The sequence below is a fragment of the Thermobia domestica genome, chromosome 16, assembly GCF_964235325.1.
Source record: "Thermobia domestica chromosome 16, izTheDome1.hap1.1, whole genome shotgun sequence".
Classification (NCBI taxonomy): Eukaryota; Metazoa; Arthropoda; class Insecta; order Zygentoma; family Lepismatidae; genus Thermobia; species Thermobia domestica.
Window position 1 is genome coordinate 126080282 of NC_137469.1, and position 24143 is coordinate 126104424.

General features: G+C 37.7%; 1 protein-coding gene across 2 annotated transcripts in view; it reads right to left on the bottom strand.

The window, feature by feature from the left end:
• Positions 1-3279: 3279 nt before the first annotated feature.
• The window catches only part of LOC145673398 (uncharacterized), a 125171-nt gene continuing 104307 nt past the window's right edge, over positions 3280-24143 (bottom strand). For both annotated transcript variants that reach the window (XM_081743060.1, XM_081743058.1), the window contains exons 15-16: positions 13307-13588; positions 3280-7946 (exon numbers count right to left, since the gene is read on the bottom strand). In XM_081743060.1, the coding sequence (XP_081599186.1) occupies positions 5770-7946; positions 13307-13588 (2459 nt within the window). In that variant the 3' untranslated portion in view covers positions 3280-5769. The remainder of the gene's footprint in view (positions 7947-13306; positions 13589-24143) is intronic.

Genomic DNA, 24143 nt, shown 5'->3' on the forward strand with positions numbered 1-24143 from the left:
CCCACTAGGAATCTACACCGGGACCACGTGCCCTAAAGAACAGAAACTGTTCTTGATACTTGAGATGGAATGCCGATCACTCGTTAAGAAACTGGTACCGTTGTGGAACCATCGATTGAACGATCACCTACTAAAAACAAGCAAATGTTCTTCCGAGTTACGATCCCAAAGATCAACAATAAAAGACCATATGGAGAAGAATTGGGACATTAAATGTTTTCGTCTAGTCTCCGTAAACGAATTGGCAGATGTTGACCTAGAACACCGTGTACGTGGATGTCTGCGGTTTTCGGGTACAAACGGCGAAAGAAATTAATTTTCTGATGAATGTGCAATTCACCACAGCTCTCGGAATCGGAGCAATTTCTTTTTCCTTGTCGAAAGAAGATCCTTATTTTTTCGTAGAAATTCAACACAATTCACCTCACATGAGACTTGGGTAGGAAGACCAATCAATAAATGCTTCCAAAGTTCACAGGAAAAGATATCACCGATACCGAAATTTTTCGACAGAATAACGGATCACTTTATTACGCTTTGTACGTCCGCAAACGCCTGAACTACATATTCCCAAATCTCTGGGTCGGACATCAGGCTTCCAGTTTCATTACCTTGATCCCCAAGAAGCCCCGATATCACAACTCCTGACATTGAATCTTAAGGTACTGTGGAAAAAGTGCGAAAACCCCGGACGGTTTGGATCCATAGGAGGGAAACAGAGTGAGTGTGAATAGACTTCCGGCCGGCTGTGTATACATAATATTGGATGCTGTAGCGAAATAAGCCTGGAGTATGCGATACAGAGGACTCCTCAACTACACATTGCATCGCCCGAACATCAGGGAAGATCCCTCCAAGAGCTGATAGAGATGCCGCAAGAGGTGGTAATAATAATAATCATCATCATAGGTATTCTGCCATTATTGGCAAGTCACATGCTACAACTGAAAATATTCGATGTTCCACGGTCCGCTGCTAACCTATTCGTCTTCACATACCATTTTTCCATTTTGATATCGTCCACTAATTTTAGTTTCTTTCGCCCCCTCCCTCTCTTTCCTGCTACCATACCTTCTAGCACATCCCGAGTTCGATTCCCGGTGGGGTCACTCGGTCGAAAAAGTGTAACACGCTTTTTCAGGCCAGCCACCCTGAACGAGGTTTTCCTGGGTTTTCCTCATTCACACCAGGCAAATGCCGGGGTGGTACCTAACTTAAGTCCCAGACCGCCTCCTTCCTTCCCCAATCCTTTCTTCCTTCCCTTTCCCTGGATTGTGTGCTCGCCGAGGGACGTCATCCCTCAAATCGTGACGGGCTAAATGGCCTTAGATGCCGAAAGCCCAGAAATCTAAATCCTAAATCCCTAACCTTCTAGCACATCTCTCATGATACAGTTCCTTTTTAGCCAATGTCCCAACCATTTTCTCTTCCTCTTCTTAATAATATCTAAAATTGTTCTTTCTTCCCCTACCATTTCTAAGCCCCTCTCATTAGTTTTCCGCTTGACCCAGCTAATTCTCTCCCTTCTCCTTCATACTCACATTTCGAATGCTTCTAGTCGTTTTTCATCATTTTTGCGTTTCATTATCTGTTTCTGATCCATACAGTACAATACTTCACACGAAGCATTTTATGAGTCCTTTTCTCAACTCTTTATTCAAGGTCCCACAAAACGGTATTTTCTTCCTCCTAAAGGCTTCTTTCGCCATTCCTATCCTTGTTTTTATTTCTCGTCCGAAACTTCATGCCATTACTAATGACAGTACCTAGGTATCGAAAGGTAGTCCTATTTTCTTCCTTCCTACTTTTATATTTGACACCGACGCCTTTGTTCTAATCATCATGGCTTTTCTCTTTTTAACATTTATTTTCGTTCCATATTCTTCACAGCAGGTGGTAGTCAGTGGAAGAGATATTGGGGAATGCAATGGGTGAGGAAAGGTTTCATATTGATACTCTTGGAGAGTCTGTACCGTCCTTTGCGCGAGCAATATTGCGTTTAACATAATAACTCTGTCTTGGCTATTGCTGGATACTTGTGACGAACATAATTGTGACGCATTTCATGGAGTTCAGCAGTATAATGACGTGTTCTGATGGTTTCACCTCGCCTGAAAAATACAAGATGGATCATTCCATCATGCAGTAATAACCTTCTGTAGGAGAGGTAGTTTAGGAAATCGTTGTGGAGGTTGATCATAATCCAACAATTATCCTGACCGTGTATGTTGTCATATCAAATACATTTTCATCTGAAGTGACAATTCCATGCAGGGAACATGTCCTGATACTCCTTACTCTTACGAGAACTGACCACCACCACACGGCGAGTCTTGTTGGTGGATGTTAACTCAATGACACCCACGATTCTAACTTTTACCTTACAGATTGTATGCAGCTACTGAACGACAGTGATATGATGATGTATACTCGTCTCCAATGGCATGAATAGTTTCTCAAGAGTCCGCTTCTAGTGTTCCTGAAGACCTCATCCAAGCATGGTGTTGGCCAGTGTCCATGGGGTTCATTTTGCAATGCTGTATCACCGGATCGAAATGTGACATACCAATAGCTAATCAACGATTCATCATTCCTGCTCCAGGTGCACTGTTAATGTTCTTTTTGCAGCTTGCCGCGTAGAATGTTGCAGTTTGAAATGGTAAAGGAAAATCGCTCAAAACCATGTTATCCACACTGCACTTTCATACGACCCTGTTCAACAACACAATACATCCTGACTCCACCAGGCTGTTTGTTGGACGTGTATAGTTTGTGAGACGTTTGATGCGTGACCTTAGGCCCTCTTCACTGGTTGAGTGGCTAGCGCGTGATCCCAGGTTCAATTCCCAGTTGGAGAGCACTACAAAATTTAACTTCACTTTCATTAATCATCACTCTCCTTTAGCCTAAGGTATATTGCCATGAAACGTTAAACTAAAAAATATTTCATTTTCATTTGTGTGACTATAGTCAATCTCCGTATTGTTTTGCTGGGGTGAATTTCCCACCAGACGTCGAATCGGACATGTCAGTCATACCAACATAATATTTGTGGAAATGTAAGACCGTTATTTATTTTTTCACTCGTCGAAGATCGGTGAAACTAATTTTACGCTTACTGGTTTTAACGCTTGTCCTCTTAGGGTATATCAATTCCCACACACCCTACCAACACGTCCTATACCACACATGAAAATGATCGGCTGTGATTTTTCCGTTACACAAAACGTACAAAAAAGAAATGAGGTACCAAGTTACAAGATTCGCAAAAAACTCAAGTTGAAAGACAAATATATGTATATATTTTTAAATACAGTTTAATTACTTCGATAATGGATTAAGCTGCCATGTTCACAACTTAAGAACACACACCGATGAATGATGAAGTTGACGAATTGTTTAATTTTTATTTTTCTTCTCTTTGAATGTGTCACTGGACTCAGAAACTATTTGCACTTTTTTATACATAGCTACGATGAATCCTGACTCCATACACAGATTTATTATCGTCAAAGAGATTGATTTTATCACAATAAATCGAATTGTTTACATATAGTAGTAATAGTATCTTTTTTTGTTTTCAGAGAGCTTTTACAGAGCTTAGATGAAGCATGCACACTTGGCACATTTGCACAGTTAATCTACTCTTTTACAGCGATTCCATTCGTACAATATACAAGTTTACGTATACAATTTTCTCTTTCTTTTTTTCTTTTTGTTTAAACATCATGCTCTATGAATACATGAAGCAGCATCAACATAAAAGGACATAATTATAAACGTTCTGTTAATGATTTATATGAAATGCAATACATACATAAACTTACCTTACATATATATTTATTACTACACTCTATTTTTCAGTTCTTATTTAAATACATATATATCTTTTTTACTTTTTATCAGAAATGAAACCAGTTTTCAAGAAACGAGTAGCCATAATCGATCACAAAAGTAACAGTAATTCAGTTAATTAGCTATAATTACTTTTTCAGAATGGATTGCAATAGAATTGTGTCCAGAAGCTATTATTGAAAAAGAAAAAAAAAAATTACGGAATTTCTTTTACTTTTGTGGTCAATTATGAAGGGAAGATTTCCATGTGCTTAAGTCTTACACTCACACGCGTACACTAAAAGTCACTCCATTTTTTTTTCTTTCTTAAATTTCTTCTAAAACATACGAACTGAATGTTCAAGTTATCAACTGTAGTGTAGCACTCTTCATAAAGCACCTTTCGTTTTCCTTCTATTCGAAAATTTGGCATAAAAATAATAAATAAATTGCACACATTTTACTATAATTAAAAAAAAACTCAAAACATATTTGTGCCATTTAAGAAGTTTCCTTACTCAGTTGTTTGTATACATAACATACACACACATACACACATACATAGAAAGATGTGGTGCACATGTGAGCACAAATATAGGGAAATGTGCTAATGTGCTACTGCATGATATCGCAATTGTCTACATGCCTGCATGCGCTCTCACAAACACGTATACAAATATACACACCCAGACACACACACAAACACACACACACACACATACACACGTGCGCACGCAAAAAACACTCATATACATACATACATACATATTGTACACATATACATACATTCATATATATATATTTTTGTTCTACTCTTTTCTTAGAAGAGATAAACAACTTTATTTATTTATTTTTACGTTCAATGAATGATAGTTTTTAAAAAAACAATAAAAGTTACTCAATAAAAAATGAATCCAAATCAATAATTTGTACCTATATACAACAATAAACAGAATATATCTATTCAGATTTTAAAAAAAAAGAAAAAAAACATAATAATACAAAAGAGAATTCCTTCCCTCAGGAACTTTCAAGAATAATAAAGCATTAACGCTAATTTCATGTTTTGTTTTACAATAAATTTATCAACTTAAGATACACGAGAAACGTCAACTATACATAAGAAAGAAGTAAAATTCCAACAAGATGTCTTTGATACTTACAATTAGTATATATAATTATATGTATATATATAATGCCTCTTAAGCTCTAACAGCATTTGTCAAATAATGCTTTCATACAAAATACAATTCTACAATAACAGCAAAAAATGTACTTTACTTCGAGGAACACAGAATGGGAGGGAAAGAGGGAGCAGGGATATAATATACGTTAATAATAGCCCAAACACTACTGAAATTCAGTACACAGGCAGGCATTTACAAAATATAACACACTGATGATGGATTTTTCAGGTCGTCAAGTAACTTGTAAATGCTTTCTCTTACATAAGCCACACACATCATTCCTTCTATTTACTTACTTACTAGTGGTTGTGACTAGTCATTTAACAGAGCAAGAATACTTTTAAGTTTAAATAAATTACTAAATGTTACCGAAATATTACATCAGTAACAAGCACCGAACAAAGATAATTGAAAGCTACGCTTTTCTCTGCTTGTTCAAGAAACGTAAAAATACAATTACTTTTTCATCACTCACTTTTTGCTTCGCTTGCGGCTAAATTTCCTTTTTATTAAAAAAAAAATGTAGAGAAAAAAGTTCATTTCACAGAAGGTTACGACAAAATAACAATTCTTACATCCTAATTCTGAATGTTCAACTTGACAGTTATATATATGCCTACCTCCATATGGAATTTCTACTTTTTTCTTTAACCGCCTAAAGCACTACAACTGTTTCCACAAAGAGACTAACCGTGTTTATGGAAACGGACAAAGCTAAACGGACTTTTTCGAGACTGCTCTTGCCAATTTATTGTGACTGGCCACCTTGTGGCTCTCCGTGCGTGGCTGGACTCACTCCAGCATTTTGCGAGGAAGACAGCGGATATGGGTGATGGACATTGGGCATCGCCGGCGGGCTCTGAGGTATCGAAGGGTGCATAAGGAATGGACTAAAGCCTGGCATTTGAGGGACAGAAGGTGAAGAATAAGGATGGCTATAGCCTGGCAAGTTTGGATCTGGTGCGCCGTAGCCAGATCTGCTATAAGGAGAATACATATTTTGACCATAATAATTGGTCGCCTGTGAACCTGAAGGTGGGAAGTGGGGAGGTCGAGGGAGAGAAAATGGTGATGGGGGAAGGTTATTCGGAGACATCTGTAGGAAAGAGCCAACGTCTGTTGATGGTGCAGCGAAATGAGGTTCAGGCCTATGGAATGCACTATACATAGCTCCTCTCCCATAATCAGTATCGTGTTGCGGGGGTGGGGGACATCCAAATTGTTGCATGTTGTTGTAACCAGCGGAGGACACTGAGTAACCGGATGGGTATGGAGGAGTTAAATGTGAAGAGGTTGGTCTCAGAGGCGAATAACTGGGGACATTTGGAAATGGTGTAGAGGGAACACTCGACGATGAAGGAATTGAATACTGACAAGGGTTATAATTCATCATACTACTGGAATCCACGTTTCCGTAATTTTGTGGAGGTGGAGCTCCTGAGGTAGATGTGTATGGTGTAGCGCTGGTTGCTGCAGTTTCTTCACTTCGGGAACTTGGTGCTGCGCTCTGCGTCTTTGAGGATTCTCTCTCATTGTTGCTAACTTCCATGCTACTCGCCGTATCTTTTCTGCTGCTTTGCTCTTCTTGCCTAGGAAATTGGTTTTCATAGTAAGATGGGGTGCTAAATTCCTGAGAACTTTGAGATCCGTAATACGTAGACTGATACTGGTTATTACTGTAGTTGGTGGTATTATAAGTCTCCGTCTGGGCAGCTTTATTTCCACCTGAATCCATGGTAGTGCTATTCTCTGCCACTGGAGCATTACACGGTGGAACGTTGGACGTATTATTTATAGGAGCACTTGTGCTACTGTGGGATGATTTTACATTCTGTGTTTGATCCGGGTAATAGCTTTGTTTGACTGGTTCTTTAGTATGCGTATTTGCAGATGTTGCTTGAGAACTGTTGACATTTGTATATGAAGTAGACTTGGTAGGTGCCACTTGATTATTCGTATTATTCATTGCATTACTTGTGTTACGCATGCCGCCATGTACATCATCTTCAAACTCATACGGATCAGATTTAGATTTGGAATGATGCTTTTCTTGCCTGTCAGGGTATGTTTTAGGCGTAGGCATCGAGCCATATACTCCAGACTTACTAACATTCGATTTCGTTTGACTAGTGTCCATATTCATTTGCACTGGTTCCACTTTACTAAAGCTACTTGATTTAATATTTGACTGACTGCTATTGTAGTCATGTTTCATTAAACTATCTGATTTACTTAGATGGGGATCAACGCGCATACAATTTGTATTATACATTGATGAGTGGTAATTCCCGACATCCTTACCTGTATCTACCCTATTGTACTGATAGTTTACATTCATTTCAGAGTGTTTACCATACATATCGTGTTTCACACCACCACCACTACTACTACTACTACTACCACTGGCGCTATTATTACTCGTATTATTTCCTTGGTTTCCATGTGTCATCATGTGATGTTCTCGATGCGAACCCATATTCTCATGCACTGCGTGATAATTCCTGTAATCTGTCTTTGAATTATACTGACTCGACTGGCTACTATTGTACGATCGTGGACTGCTGCTTGGTACTGTATTAGTAGAACTCTCAAAATACTCAGGTTTCTCCATCGTCTCCCTATGATTCTGACTGCTGTGATGGTAGTACGGTTTCGCAGCTGCTGTAGGCTGACTTCCAGGTACAGTAGTTTTGGGACCCCCACTTGACGCAACACCAACACTCCACGTTCCGTGTTTACCATGTGTACCCATATGCACCATAGATTTAGTCCCTGAACTATTCGTGTCCATACCACTATTCATATTGGTACTAGGATGCACGTTCTTTGGCGTAATTGTAACACTTGCGGTCTTTTGCGGTGGAACAGTGCCCACCCGTTGGCTTGTGGTCATGCTGCCTGTTGATACAGATGAAGAGTTCATACCTGCGAAAATTTCAAAAATAGAAATTTAGAATTTATCTGAAATTAAAATATCTGCTTACTCACTCTCATTCTTCTACATTAAATAGATTATAATTTAAATTATTAAAAATGATGAGTGAAAACGCTAACTCAGGCTTCCACCTATTTGGCGAACACGAATTCCCTGACATTTCCAGGCTTTCCAGGTCATGATTTATAAGTTTTCAGATCTAAATATAATGCAAGAAAAGACCTCTATTTTTCGCGATCTTCATAGGATATAAGGGATTTCTCATCTATTTAATATATATGTTGTGGTGTGTCGGTGAAGACGTTTTGCAAGACGAACTAATTTATCTTATATCTCTACATAATACCCGAGTAAGGCAGAAAGAGAAATGGGTTCTGAGAAAAAAAAAAAATCCCTGCTTAAAATTCGCTGACTTTTCCAGGACTTCTTATGAATAAGCCGAATTCCCTAACTTCTCCAGGTTTTGCAGGTCAAAGGAAGCTTTATAACACTGTTGATTACGTCACTAGACGGTTTGGACTAGTCAAACTTTGCACCTGTTAACTAAGTTAAGTTGCTCACCTATTGATCGAATATTTTATAAACACATTTTCCAGTTTTAGTGCAAACGTTTACAATTAGAAAGAGACCTCTTGTTAAAGTGATTGTTGATTTAAGAAAGAAAAAAGGAAAACGATAATTTCTTAATGAAAGGAGTGACAATTTAATATTAAACCTGTGATAGATCTGTAGACACTAACAAAACATGAGAATTTTTTCTCAAATTATGCTTCTTTTCTTTCTATAACTAATTCACTTCTCATTAGACTTGCTTGCAAAAAGTAAATGTAAATCGGTAATATAACAAATTGTTGATTATATTATCATTAGGAAACATTAAAATTCAAGTTTCTCTCTTTCTCGCTCTCTCTATTAACCTAAACATTGAATGTAGAAGCTGCAGATGTAGTTAAGTTTTATTTAACATAACTAGTGTTTCCATTCATCATTTTTAACAATTTGATTACAAATGAGTCAATTTCAGTTTTTAAGATCATATTCATTACTTCAGTTTTAAGTTTATCAAGGAGTACTAAAAAAGGTTTTTCTCAAATTTTACAAAAAAGGCTAGGGTCGACTCAAGTATTGATTTCACAAACAATTACTGTATGAAACGAAGTGAGGTAGTAGTTTCAACATTCCCCGTTACGACTTTTTAGGGGATGGGTAAGTGAATGATGGTGAAAAAGAAGAAAAAAAAACTTGATGAAACAAGGAAGTGAGATGACCCCCCCCCCCCAAAAAAAAAAAAAACTGATGTGGGACAGCACTGAAGTACAGCCTTTACGCACTGCAGATGAACGATTTACCACTGAATCCCCCTTTACCATTTTGAGTGTCTGCAAGTTTGTTCAACAGTGTCCTTGGTGTGATATTCAATACTGACAAAAAGGAGACCCAACATTTTTTGTGCGGAACCAGATTTCAACAGTACTTTCCCATAACCAATTTTATGAAGAAGTACCCATTGAAGTTCGATTTCCAAATGTGAATACACGTATTTGTGTGTCTTAAATCTTATTAATCCACTATCAACTTTGCAAGTTTTCAAAATAATAGTAATAAATTGATCTACTTTTCTAGTACTTTATGGGATGTTTTTATTACCAACAAATTTTTCGTCAAATCGCACTGATACATATAAATGAGATAACTAAGCTCATCTCATTCACATTGTATGTGTCGTTTAACAATAACTCTATATTAATCGGTAGAGCGGCGTAAATAACATCAAAACTTCCTATCAGCGAATTTCTAATAAATTTACCTACCATATACAGGGTGTCTCAAAAGTCCCCTGACATAGGGCAACTGTTATTATCAGAGTTACAACAAAATATAAGAGGGAAAACCGTCTCCAAATGTTTTCAATCTAAAGTGAAGGATTTTTTTTTTTTTTTTAAATCGGACGAGCCGTTTGGGCTGTACACTCTTTATGCGTCCAATGTTAAATAAAAATGCAACGTTGCCGTTTACCTGACCCACAACATAATTGAATGAAGTTACTGTTTGAATTGGGCTGGCCATCGACATGTTAGCATAAAAGACAGTAACTTCATTAACTTATGTTGAGAGCCCAGGTAAATGCAACGTTGCATTTTCATTTAACATGGGTCTCAATAAGAGTATACAACCTACACGGCTGGTCCGATTTAAAAAAAAAAAAATATCTTTCACTTTAGATTGAAAACATATTTGGAGACATTTTCCCTTCTTACATTTTTTGTAAATCTGATGATAATAGAGTTACCCTATGTCAGCGGACCTTAGAGACACCCTGTATATTGCAAAGCGTGGTCATTAAGATGTAAGATGAATTGCCAGCGTACCGGAACCTTTTTATGTTTAGAAAACACGGACCGTAGATGAGTGTAATGTAACCGTACAAAGACTAGTAAATTAAGTTCTATCATGTTCATAAATTTGTTTATTTTTAGACCCAACCGTCATTGAAGTCAATTATATTGTGGTATATTCTAACAATAATGGATATTTCGTTCTTGAGAGTTATTGGTTATAAACTACTACAGCAATTATACACATTCCGTTCTTCTTATCTCTAGTCAAGTTCCGAGTGTAACATTTATTATTTTTTTCTTTTTTTTTCTAATTACAATAAGTTCGTTTCTATCTAAATAAGGTATACAGACATCCTATACCAACATCTGGAGACTAAATGGAGATAAAACGCTGCAGGACATAGTGTGTGTACTTAAAACAAGATGCAAGCTGGATTTATTGCTATTCAAAGTTTCTTAACAGTATAGTAGTGTAATGCTATGTTGTATACCACGTTCGTTTAATGGCACTAACGCAAAAAGGTACACATTAAAATATTACGCTATGCTGTATATACAGGCTGTGCAGACGAAATTTGACACTTTATATATTGTACATAAATATGTGGTGTCGAGATTTGTTCGCCGAATCTAAATATGTTTTTACCCTCTAGGTTCAGATATGGAAAGGGACTGCAATAGTGAGTTGAAGCCACAGGCATGATTTGGGTACAAAACCTCGCGGACCAAAACCTCGCCTGGCCAAAACCTCACCTCCCAAAACCTCGCCTGGCCAAAACCTCGCGGGACAAAATCTCGCCGGGCCAAAACCTCGCCGCCCAAAACGTCGCCGGGCCAAAACCTCGCGCCCCAAAATATCGCCATACCCAAAATCTCGCCTGACCAAAATGTAAATGTTCCAACAGATGATAAGGATGTCGCTATACAAGACGCTGTTTCAGAAGAAGTATCACGGGTATTTGACCAAGTCCCGCGATACTATATGAAAATTCTATTTCATTATTAGAGGATTTCAATGTGAAGGTAAGGCGAGATGATGTTTTTAGACTGGTTATAGGGAAAGAAAGTTTGCATAAGGAAAATAATGACAACTAACGGGGTTACTTTCGTGAACTGTGGAACATCCAAAAACTTAAAATTTTAACAAAAATCTAATAATATTTATGAAAGTATGAAATAATATATGAGTTTTTGCGACGTCCCTTGATTATGTCCTGTAGATTAAAGGAGACGTAGATGGCCAGGATAAAGGAAATGATCGAATAAAGAAAGTGGGAGGAAACGGGAATAACCCGAGAAAGCCCACGCACACGATGTTTTGTTTCTCCTTCTTCTTCTTCTTCTTCTTCTTATTATTATTATTATTATTATTATTTTGATGATTATTATTATTTGTAATGTGGAATTGCATATTAAGAAACTCAGAGTAAATTTTAAAGAAAAGTTTCATTCGCAGCGAGGTTTTGGCCACGCGATGTTTTGGCCGGCGAGATTTTGTCCCGCGAGGTTTTGGCCGGCGAGATTTTGGGCAGCGATGTTTCGGCCGCGAGATTTTGTCCGTATCTCCACAGGCATACTAGAAAAAATTTACCTGCATCATGAGATTCGTCCTAGCATCCAAATCCCGCAATCAAGAGAGCTTTTCAATGCTACGCGAACACACTTAAAGCGATAAAACGTGAAATGCAGAGCAAACTGAGACTACGAAGTCGTAGCTGGTAAGAAAATGCACAAACATATTCCGGCGTCTACCACACAACTAGCTGTAAATGAGGATTCCTGCTATCACTTCAACAAGTGGCGTGAAAGCCAATACCTACAGAAAAAGCTGGAGCAAACCGACTGATCACGGCAAAAAAGTAGCTTTGAACCAGAACATTGTAGTTCTCCTGTGATGAAAGGAAAGAAAGTGTCAAAAACACGTATACAACTTCCAGAGCAACAGATAGATGTCTACGTTATGCACTTAAATTTCTGCAAAATATGATGGTATTTAGATGTGTTTTTAGTGAAGGTGATGTGTTCCATCACACCCCTTTGAACAGCACCTTAAGTGTTCAATTCGAATGGCTGTGTGGACTGGGCAACTCTTGGGTTGGGAGTGTCTGCTGGAACAGGGTGTCTAATACAATTCCAAAATGAAATTTCGTGACTTTTTCGTGACCTTTTCTTTACCAAATCATAAAATTTCGTAACATTCTCAAGAGCGAATTTGGGTGCGAATTAAGCAGAATTACCATGCATGCGATAGAAGTGCTTTGCTTGCGATTTGGTAGCATCTAAAACCGACCATAGACATTTTTGATGATGAATTTTGACGTTTTATAGAACAAAATTTCCAAGTCGTACTTATATTTGTACAGATAAAGAAAATCGTGACCGGAAAGCTAAATTTTGTGACTTTTTCTTGACTTCCATGACCGTTTTCTGATTTTGTGACTTTTTGGTGACTTTCGTGACTTTCATGACCGATAGACACCCTGTGGAAAACTCTACACGTTAGAGCAAGGTTCACCACCACCACAGCAAGGTTTCCAGCTCTCTTGGCGTACCACTGGAAAGATTCAGAAGTGGCTGCCTCAAATTTTTCACGATTCCACCAGTTCCAACGTGTGGCTCCTCTATGGATTATTATTATGTTACACACCTAACATATGGTACACGCGTGAATATGGTACACACGTAACATATAACCGTCACACCAAGACCCACCTGATCGACACGGTTCAGGTGGAGTTCGTGGATCTTATCTCGAGAGAATTTGCATGTCACGTGAACCAGATTAGACACACCTCGAGGCAGTTATGGATTTTTTTTTTTTTTTTGAGTGATTTCTCTTTTCAATGTTGTCTTCTTTATGTCACTTTTCCATGTTTCCAATATATTTCGTTTTGACTCAGATATTACCTGTTGTTGTTTTTCAACGGCACCTGTCAAATTTAGCCCTAAAATCCTGTACATTTCAATGATCTGAGCTATACATATATGCGAAACAGATGCTATAAACCTACCTTTCTTAAATTCACCTCCTGTTTGCTGCTGCGAGTGAGTATTAGACATGAACTGAGTTTTGGCGTCCATTCCTTCTGTTTTCTCCGTCGATATTCCTTTATTCTGCGTTTCGTGCCCTTTTCGTTGTTGTTCTCCCATTTTAAAAGCTGTTCTGATCGCAATAATTTTTCCATTTTCCAGCTGCATATAAATACCTTTCGGACTCTTCAAAACCATCACTCTCTGTCCTGCTTTTAATACTATGGAAGCTCGATCAGGTGAATTTGTTGGAATTACAACGTCTAGGAAGAAAGAGGAAAAAAATTAGTCAAAGTTAATACATATAAATTCTACAATGTGTTCAGCCTTTAATAAAAAAAATAATAAAAAAAAAATACTCGACAGAATTTGCTGTGCTGAATAAATTATATATATGAGTTTTAGAGAAAATGGAGGATAACGAATTCCTTTGTAAATCTAAAAACTGATACTGTATGAAATCCATGCTACTCACTAAGGTAGAACTTTTATTGATATACAGTATATCCTCCTTAAGTTCTTTATTATGATACCAGTACAATGACGATACATAACACACAATGATATATGACGGAAAATGATTTATATGACGGACATTTTTTAACCCTTCCTTGGTGGGCGGTGTTACGCGTAACCCCTTGGTGTATGTAGAGTCTAGTCTTAATTTCTAATTTTTGTTTAACTAAAGTATTATCCATAGGTAAGACATATACCAGTCATTAAATCACAAAGAGCTGAACAAAATGACATTGCTACAGGTAAAATCACATGCGCCATTTTCGAGAAAATAAACTTTTGTGACGCTAAGTTGTTACCAATATTACGCAATTGAGTTTTTATATTACTGAAAAGCACTGTTATTTATGTAGTATACGTACATAGCAAATTACACTATCAACATAATAGATTCTATCTATTGGTGTTTGTCTTTTCCAAACGGTAACGCACATACTACTTGTAAATAAATTTTTAACAAATATACGAAGATAAGTCAAAAAGTTCGTTGCACTGGTTAAGCAAATAAAACAGGGTAGAAATTTTACAATAACTTTATTTGTATCGTGAAGATCCATTCACAATCTACCAGGATGGATTGATTTAAATCAGTCTGATTTAAATCACGATTTTAATCAAGATTTAAATCACTTGATTTTTTAAATAAAAATCGTTGATTTAAATCAAATTCCGAAATAAATTAATTTGAAGAGAAAAGAAGTAAAATCTCGTTTCTGTTCTGTTATTTCGATTATGGAAGATAATAATCATAATGCAATGAGACTCAAATGTATGTAAGCACAGTATGAAAACGAGTATCATGCAGAGAATGGTTAAAGAAAATCCCGTTTTGAACGGGTAACGAGTGAATCCTGCTTTCTTCTCTTAGTAGCATAGGGTTTTTAAACTGTTAACTCGTCCAACGGGGAAATCACCATGGACATTTAAGACGAAAATTCTTTTTGCCCACGTCTATTTGTGTTTCCAGATAATAGGGGCGTATTTAGAGGGGTCCGATCCCCGCTTCGAAAAAAAAATTAAAACTTTTAGGCGAAATTTATGTACTAAATGGGGGAGAGAGCCAAAATCGCACCTTTTTTTTATATTTTTTTTTACACAAATTGCTTTAAATGGGAACTTTTGAAGAAATTTAAAATGATTTTTTGATCGTATTGAACCTTATAGTTTACAGTTTTTCTACAGTGATTTCATAACGATATCTTGATGTGATAAAAATGATGAAGCCTGCGATTGGTGCGATTTACCCAACAGGTTTCCCAAATCGCACTATGTGAAGCCAAAGTCGCACCGCCATTTGAATACACGCAAATTTTACAGTAATGCATATGGGTAATAGTACAGTAAATGAAGGTCCAAATTTTAGGCGAACTCGGAAAAAATTCATACAAGCAAGAAACTTTTCAGAAAGTTTCCTTATGATGTCCTAATCAATATACTAAAAGTACCCGAAAATTCATGCTGTGCTCTGGCCGCCATCTTGGAAAATAGCGGATTTTCTTAATATTTACGAAATACGCTATAACTTCCTTGCTAATTGACATATTGTCCTGAAACTCCCACTAAATTAAAGAGAAGTAAATAAGAAATCTGAAAATAATAGTATTATTCATATGTTTTGTTTTAGTAAGTGAAGAATAATTAAATAATTAAGATTTTGAAACGTACGAAAACATATTTTAGGAAATAGCACTAAAGATGTACAAAATACGCAGATTCAATACATAACACAAAAGATAGGTACAAAATTGTTCTTTTATTTGACGCAATTTTGGTTACATTATGACAAACCGTAAGAAATATATGATGGTTCTTCTAAAAATAAATGGATATTACTTTGCTGGTTGCATAACCATATACAAATCTTGAGTTGTTAAACTTTAGTATAATTGATTTTTTAAAGGAAAAAATAACTAATCCCTTAGAGTTACACCCAAAAAGCTAACATTTAAACTTCACACTTGTTTGTCCTTTTTGTCTTATGTAAATAATGTCATTTTCTCAATATTAACCACATCTTGTATAATAGATCGATCCGTAATTAAATGAAGAATAGAGGATAAAATATCTCTGGGTCGAGAATATACCTTTACGTACCTTTCCTCAATTATATTTTCTGCAAAATATTGGAGTATAAAAAATAAGTAGTACTGGAAAGACATATTAAGATTTGAGATCTTCATGTCACCAGCACTGAATCAAAATACCTCGCCTACATCCTCATTCAATTCGTTGACATCATTACAGTTTTCACACGACCTTTCTTAGCAGTTACTACACATTGCTGAACGGTGACCTTTTCTAGCACATTCACATTTTTTTTCGGCAAGACAACTTGCATTAACATAAAATAAGTGTCATAAGAGTAACTGGTACTGGTTCCAGAGTTGTGGTAACGGATTCAGTGAACCATCAATATAACTCCATCCCCATTCGGTAGGATCTAATGTATTTCCCAGCCATTGTTGTATTTGCAAATAAACTCTGAAAGAATGTTGAGCAGCAGCAGCAGCACCTGTTGGTGGTAATAGATACTCCTAATTCCAACTTAGAATGTAGCTGCTGTTTTCCAACGATACAATTACACTAGAAATACTGTATTCATCTAATGACGTGCATCGGCCAGCTCCATATCATGCAAGAAGGAATTTTTCTTTAGCATTTAATATTTCTTCTTTACTTGAGTCTCCACAGTTAAACACTTCCATTTCTTTTCGAAGGGGTTCGTTCTGTTTCAATAAACGCAGAACTTTTACCTTCCCTTTCCAAAAAAGCGCCGAAGTAGTATCACAATCACTCATTGCATGAGCAAATAATAAAACCTCACAAGCGTCTTTGAGAGCAGATTTTTGTTTCGAGATGTTAAAAACTACAGTTTCCTTTTCGTTAGCATGTTTTGTTCCAGGCTTGAGGAACCAAATTTTATTTTCAGGTGTAGATAAAGCAGTCAGTAAATCTAACAAGTCACTATCCCAACTACAACAACTTCACTTCCCATAGCAGCTTCTCGTAGCGCGACTGAAACAATGAGAATGTCTGCGTCAGTTTCGGCTTCTTCAAATGATACTTTGTTTCCCTCTAATGTTTTGAGGAGATTTATGAAATAACGTTTGTTATTTTCATTTGCAAGAAACTCCTTTGAGTAGTTGTCGTAAATATATGGTTCTCCATTAGAATATCAGTTGATTAGTGCTCTCAACGGGTCGGGTCGGGTCGGGTTGAAGACCGACCCGACCCGTGACCCGAATTGACTGACCCGACCCGACCCGACTGACCCGAACCGTGACCCGATCTGATTGACCTGACCCGATAACCCGACCCGAGCTGACCCGGTTGACCCGACCCGAGCTGACCCGATTGACCCGACCCGACAACCCGACCCGAATAACCCAACCCGAGCTGACCTGACTGACCCGACCCGACAACCCGACCCGAATAACCAGAGCCGACAACCCGACCCGAGCTGACCCGACCCGAGTAGCCTGACCCGACAACCCGACCCGAACTGACCCGGCTGACCCGACCCGAGTTGACCCGACCCGTAACCCGACCCGAACTGACCCGATCCGAGTCGGATCACACTATGAGAGTACTATGGTCACGACACTGGGTGAACGCCAAAATGCACTCACATTGGGAAACTAGTTTTAAAAGTATAATTTTAGAAAATAAAGCATAAAGCATAATTTAAAATATATAGCACAATTCTTGGAAAATTCTCTTTAACTGAAAGTTTAACATACTGTGTTAATATTTTTAAAGCCAATATTTACAATGCAAAATCATTGAGAACATAACAATGCAACAATGAAAAGCTTATTTTCATTTCTGTAAACTTTTCGGTGTAATCCTTTGATGTGGAGAAAAGAAAGTAAAAGAAGAAATTTTTCCGCCAACAATGAATAGTATGCAAGAACTCCATACTATATTGTTACAGTGACGACGCAAGCTTTAAGTTCTTAGGGGGGCAAAGAAGGGGCAGATAAATTTTCGGAGGCGGCTATTTGCCATACCAAAAATGACATATTTATTACGTTTGACTTATTTTACATTACATTGTGTATTTCGTTGCTGTTTTTATGTTAGATCTATATGATTATAAATTAAACTTATTTAAAATAAAATTTGTAACTAACAAATAAGTAACGTCTGCACATGAAATATTTTTCAATGAAACTTTTGAAGCCTAAACATAAATTGAATTACTTTCGCGTATGCTACAAGTAACACATTCGTCTATATGCTACGTATCTCTCTCTCTCTCCCTCTCTCTCTCTCTCTCTCTCTCTCTCTATATATATATATATATATATATATATATATATATATATATATATATATATAGAGAGAGAGAGAGAGAGAGAGAGAGAGAGAGGGAGAGAGAGAGAGACAGAGAGAGAATTTACGAGGAGCTGCTGAAAATGTCGTAGTCCAATCCAGGAGTGTAGGTACTAGGTAGAAAAATGAAACCGTAGTTTAGAAAAACATATCTCTGTATGTACAAATATAAATTTTCATATTAATAATGAAATTCTTATTGTTTCTCAGGCCTCTGAAGTGATTATGTGTGCCCAAACAGATAATTTCACGAACATCCAGATCCTTACTGTTATAACATTTTTGTTCCACCAAGGAAAGTCACCGAAGTAAATTAATTAGGAAATCAGTGAAACACCACGGGACTCTCCTCCGTTATATATAGTGGTGAAGAAGTAAGTGGCTTAGTATAAACGTAGCAATTTCTCAACAAATTATGCTTTACATCCAGGATGATTAAAAGCAACGACTCTTCCTGAAATTATGGATGAAATTTGTGACATTATTCTTGAAAATTGCAGCATTTCAGCCAGTGGTGGATATAGCCCGGGGCCGGAGGGCCTAGGCCACCCAGTTTTTGTGTGACAAAAATAATTTAAGCTATTTATATTTTATTACAGTCTGAGGTCTGCACCCCGCTTTCTCAGTTTTTACCTTCTCAGCAAAACTTGTGTCAGGGATTCTGGGCATTTCTTTGGAACTCGTCGGTAGCATAATTCAGAATGGCTTGGGTATGCGCAGGGTATAATGGGTTCCCAAAATATATGTCAGGAGAATAAAAGGGTAACGGCATTAAGAGAAGTATTCTTCCAATTTGACCGTAATGCTGATCAATTTCGCTGACGAATAGTAACCATAGATGAAATATGGTTGTACCACTATGATCCTGAATCGGAACAACAGTCAATGGAGTAGTAGCACTCATTTCTCCATCGCCCCAAGAAGTTTAAGACACAGAAGTAGGTTGAGAAACTGTTTGGAACATTCTTCTGGTATAAGTATGGAGTGGTAGACTACCTCCTCAATGGTCAGATATTTAATCCAGAATCTCTACATTACTTACAAAACTGAAAGAAAAATTCAAAGTACAACGCTGCGGAAAATGAAAAGTAAGGAATTCTGTTCCTTCAGGAGAATACACCTGTCCATCAAGCCCCTGCGAACATAACTGACATTGCATAATCTAGGATTTCAATGTCTAGATCATCATTCTTATTCTGCAGATTTAGCTCCGTCTAACTATTACATGTACTTATTTCCCAAACTTAAATAACACTTGAAAGACGCCATTTTAGATCTGATAGGGGTAGTGCTACGAACAGTGGTGCGAGGAAATCTAGATTTTTTTAACTTTTCTGCGAAAGCTGGAGCACTGTACAAGGTAGTGCTCGGGGGAAGAGAAGAAGAAGTAAAACCTCACCAATCCACGTGCACTCCTTCTGGGTTGGGCTACGAATTTTTCAGCAGTTCCTAGTCAATATGGTAGACGTCACGTCAGTACTTTGAAACAAAATAAGTAAAGGAGCACTAGTATAAACCAAATACTAACTAAAGATCAGCACTCTGACAATACATTTTATTGGGAATCAATTTCATTCCATAATTTTATTATTATCATTTGCAGGAAGGGAAAACACAACTCTTTTTATCTCCTTCAAAAAATTAAGCCCTGGTAGTTGCAAACTCAAGCTGTTATAAGCACATCCTCTGAATATTGGAAGCCGAGAATAATGTTTCAGAAAAAAGAAGTTTTAAATAAAACAAAATATGAAACTGAAAACTTCAAACCTGGACAAATACAAACAAGTTACGTAACTGGTTTTACCTTTCTTTTGTTTCCAATCGAAGTTGATCCAATGAGAAGAAAACAAGTCGACCAAATCTACTATTATTCGCTAGGCACAATTATTAAAAATCAAAAGAAAGAAGTATAACTAAAATTTACCTCAAAAAGGGCTAAATTAGAAAACAGAAGTATGCGTGCATACCCAGACGCTCAAAGAAGAAAGCTTGAGGATTAATCTGCCACATACTAAATTCATTGAAAGTAGACTACAATTTGTCAATGAGATTGGTTATGATACTGATATATAATACTACATGAAGAATGTTTAAAGATTGTACGAGTCTGGGGGGGCAGTCTAGGTGGCAGTCAGGGAGGCAGAAGTAGCTACTAGGGGGGCGCTCGCCCCCCTTGCCCCCCTCTGGAGTCATCACTGTATTGTTATGTTTACTTTTTGAACTTAAGCACTTTCTGTATTTTTTGGTGGCATCTTTTACTTTCCCTTTCTGTATATATGTACCTGTAAGGCGCACACAAATGATAGAAAAAAATTATTCGAGCAAAGCACATCTCTTTACAAAGAATTAAGTAGAAAGTTCATTAAATATGAGAGAAACTAGTTGCAAAAAAATATCAATAAATAGATCAAGATATTTAGAATATTTGATGTATAATAAATATACATTATACACGATTAATGTAAAATAATCATTGAAATTAACAATAAAGCATAATTTTAAAAAAAAGTATAATTAAACAAGAAATAAAGCATAATGTGGGTTGCTCTAACAATTAAGTTGTATGAAGACGAGAAGAAAACGAAAGCTGATTCCTTAACGAATTTCGTTGAACTTCTTTGTGTCTACAAAAACGCATTCCTAGAAACCTACAAGCTAGGTATCATCTCTGTGATTATATCAGTTTCTAGTGCTACATGTGAAAGGTCATTCTCTTCTTTGAAAAGATTAAAGACTTGTATACGCAAGTCAATGACTCATGATAGGTTGAAAAACTTAGTGTTACTTTATATTGAGAAGAAAATTGCTAAATCGTTAAATCTTTAACAAGTTGTGGATATGTTTGCTGCTGCCCACACGAATAGAAAGACCCTCTTCAAGTAGAGGCATGAACCTATAAGTTATTTTCTTTACCTGTAAAAGTGTATTTGCTTCCACTTAAGTCAACCAGCTACACATATTTTAAACGCCATGATTAAATAACTATTTACTTATATTAGAAATCAATTGCATTAATGAATCCTAGTTGTTTGAGGTACTAAATTCTTATATTTTCACTGTTTTCCAAAGAGTAAAATCATGAACAATAAAGATGGAAACATTCACCTTGAATACACACACTCACACACACATACATATATATATATATATATACGAGGGCTATCCAGAAAGTAGATTACGTTTTGGAATAAAAAATCAACAAAGTATAGGAAACAAATTTTATTATATACAGATGAAAGCCACACACAAATACTACTTTTCGACATAGTCACCATTCAAATTAAGGCATTTATCGTAGCGATGTACGAGCTTGGAAATTCCTTCGTCGAAAAATTCGGCCGCCTGCGACTTCAACCACTTCGTTACCTCTTCTTGCAGCTGTTCGTCGTCATCAAAACGCTGCATAGCCAGCCACTTCTTCATTGCTGGGAATAGGTGGAAGTCGCTCGGTGCCAGGTCGGGACTGTACGGTGGATGAGGAAACAACTCCCACTGAAAAGATTCAAGAACTTCACGCGTGACATTTGCCGTGTGGGGCCGGGCGTTGTCGTGAATCAACAAGATCTTAGAGCTCAACATTCCTCTGCGCTTGTTTTGAATTGCTCTTCTGAGGTTTTGCAGAGTTTGGCAATACCTTTGAGCGTTTATTGTAGTGCCTCTTTCCAGGAAGTCCACCAAAATCACACCTTTTCTGTCCCAAAAAACAGCCGCCATCATCTTCCTTGCCGACATTGTTTGCATGCATTTCTTGGGTTTTTGGGGAGAACCTGTGTGCCCCCACTGCATTGATTGCAATTTCGTTTCACAGTTCACGTGTTTCACCCATGTTTCGTCACCAGTAACGATGCGATCGAGTAAAGAGTCACCATCCTTATTGTAGGCGTCCAAAAAGTGCAACGCTGCAGCCATTCGCTGATTTTTGTGGTCCTCTGTCAAGATTTTTGGAATCCATCTTGCACAAAACTTGTGGTAACCAAGCTTTTCGCTGATGATTTCGTGCAACAAACTTCGCGAAATTTGTGGAAAACTCAAAGAAAGTTCCGTTATTGTGAACTTTCGATTTTCACGGACTTTAACATCGACTTTTTCGACAAGTTCGGCAGTCACTTTGCTGGGTCTCCCACTTCGATCTTCGTCGTGAACATTGGTTCGGCCATTTTTAAATCTTATGACCCACTGTCGCACTCCACCTTCAGTGATAATGTTGTCCCCATACACTTCACACAGCTGCCGATAGATTTCTATCGGTTTACAGTTTTTTGCTGTCAGAAACCTTATTACTGCACGCACCTCGCAGCTCGCGGGATTTTCAATTAACGCAGACATTTCAAACCGTCACAGTATCTTAACGGAGCACAGCACGAACCTCTCACTAGCACGGCTAGATGCCGACTGAGCTGCGCAACGCTCTGACCCCAAGATGGCCGCGCTAGCCCCGCCCCTAGCGGACACAGACGAAAACGTAATCTACTTTCTGGATAGCCCTCGTATATATATATATATATATATATATTGAGATGTCCCCCTCAAAATCCTCTTGGGCCCTTCATTGCTCCCCCCCTGAAAAAAACTCTAGCTACGCTACTGGACACCATGCACCAGAGATGAATACTCTACCACTGAGCCACCGCGGCCCTGCTTGGGCTTGGTCGTCCATATCCAATCTCTCTTTTGGCGTTACTTAAACAACTTCTAGTTTTGTTCTAAATCCAGACTCCATATTGGCGTAGATATTAATATTACAGTCGATTGGTAAAATCAATCTTCCACATTTAAAAATTAAAGTACACACAAGTAGAAAAATAAGCATTTATCATAAAAACACTAGCTGCAAGTGTTCAAAATAGATTTATGGTTTCTATAAAATCAATTGAAAATTGCTATTTTTAATTAGGCAGCTAGTGAAAAACAGCAGCTTTCGACTCCAGCCGAGTGTAAACTCAACCTAAACTCAGTTGACCAAAGTGAACTGACCCGACCCGACAACCCGACCCGATAACCCGACTGACCCGACCCGACAACCCGACCCGAGCTGACCAGATTGACCCGACCCGACAACCCGACCCGAGTTGACCCGATTGACCCGACCCGAATAACCCGACCGACAACCCGACTCGAGCTGACCCGACCCGACAACCCGACCCGAGCTGACCCGACTGACCCGACCCGAATTGACCTGACCCGACCCGTTTGAGAGCACTACAGTTGGTGTCCTTCTACTTGCTCGTCACTGCTGTTCTTGTGTTTTAGTGGTAGAATTGTCTGGGTAACCGTCAAAAACTACGGTGCAAGTTGCTCCATACTGAGAAATGATATGTGAGACATACATACTTGCAATGGCTCCATAAGTTGAAGGCCTAGACCATTGACATGAATGCAAAATATGTCCACCATCTATAACAAACTTGCAAATCGATGGTAACGTTTCAAGTGTTAGTTTTTCTGGTTTAAACAGTTGAATAATTGGTGATTTCTTCGTTTTATGCATTGATACGTCATCGAATAATGATGGAGGTTTCGGTGCTAATTCAAATTTGAAGCAATGTTTGAGCTCACTTTCAGTTTTTACGGTGCGCACGATTCGATTAAAGATTTGTTGCTGATGAATGACTACAGTCGTATTCTTAATTTTCACTCTTGAGCTAACTGCAGCTAGAGGTCTGTCTTTTCTCCGTAAGGAAGCAATAAATACATCCTTGCCTTCAAATGCTTCCATTGATATTTTTCCCTTCGTGAGTGCCTCATCGCAAGTTACATCAGATCCTCCGACAAGTTTTCTTGAGAGACAAATAAGGGTCCCTGATTTCTGGCTAAAGAGATTATGTTGTGTTATCCACTGTATTAAGATACCTGTATCAGACGCATCATTGTTCTTTCGGCTCTCTCTAAGTTCTACATGATATGTTGACAAAGGAATAATTCCAGCCAAACTCTCAACAGCATGAGCAACTTCTATGTATGTTGGTG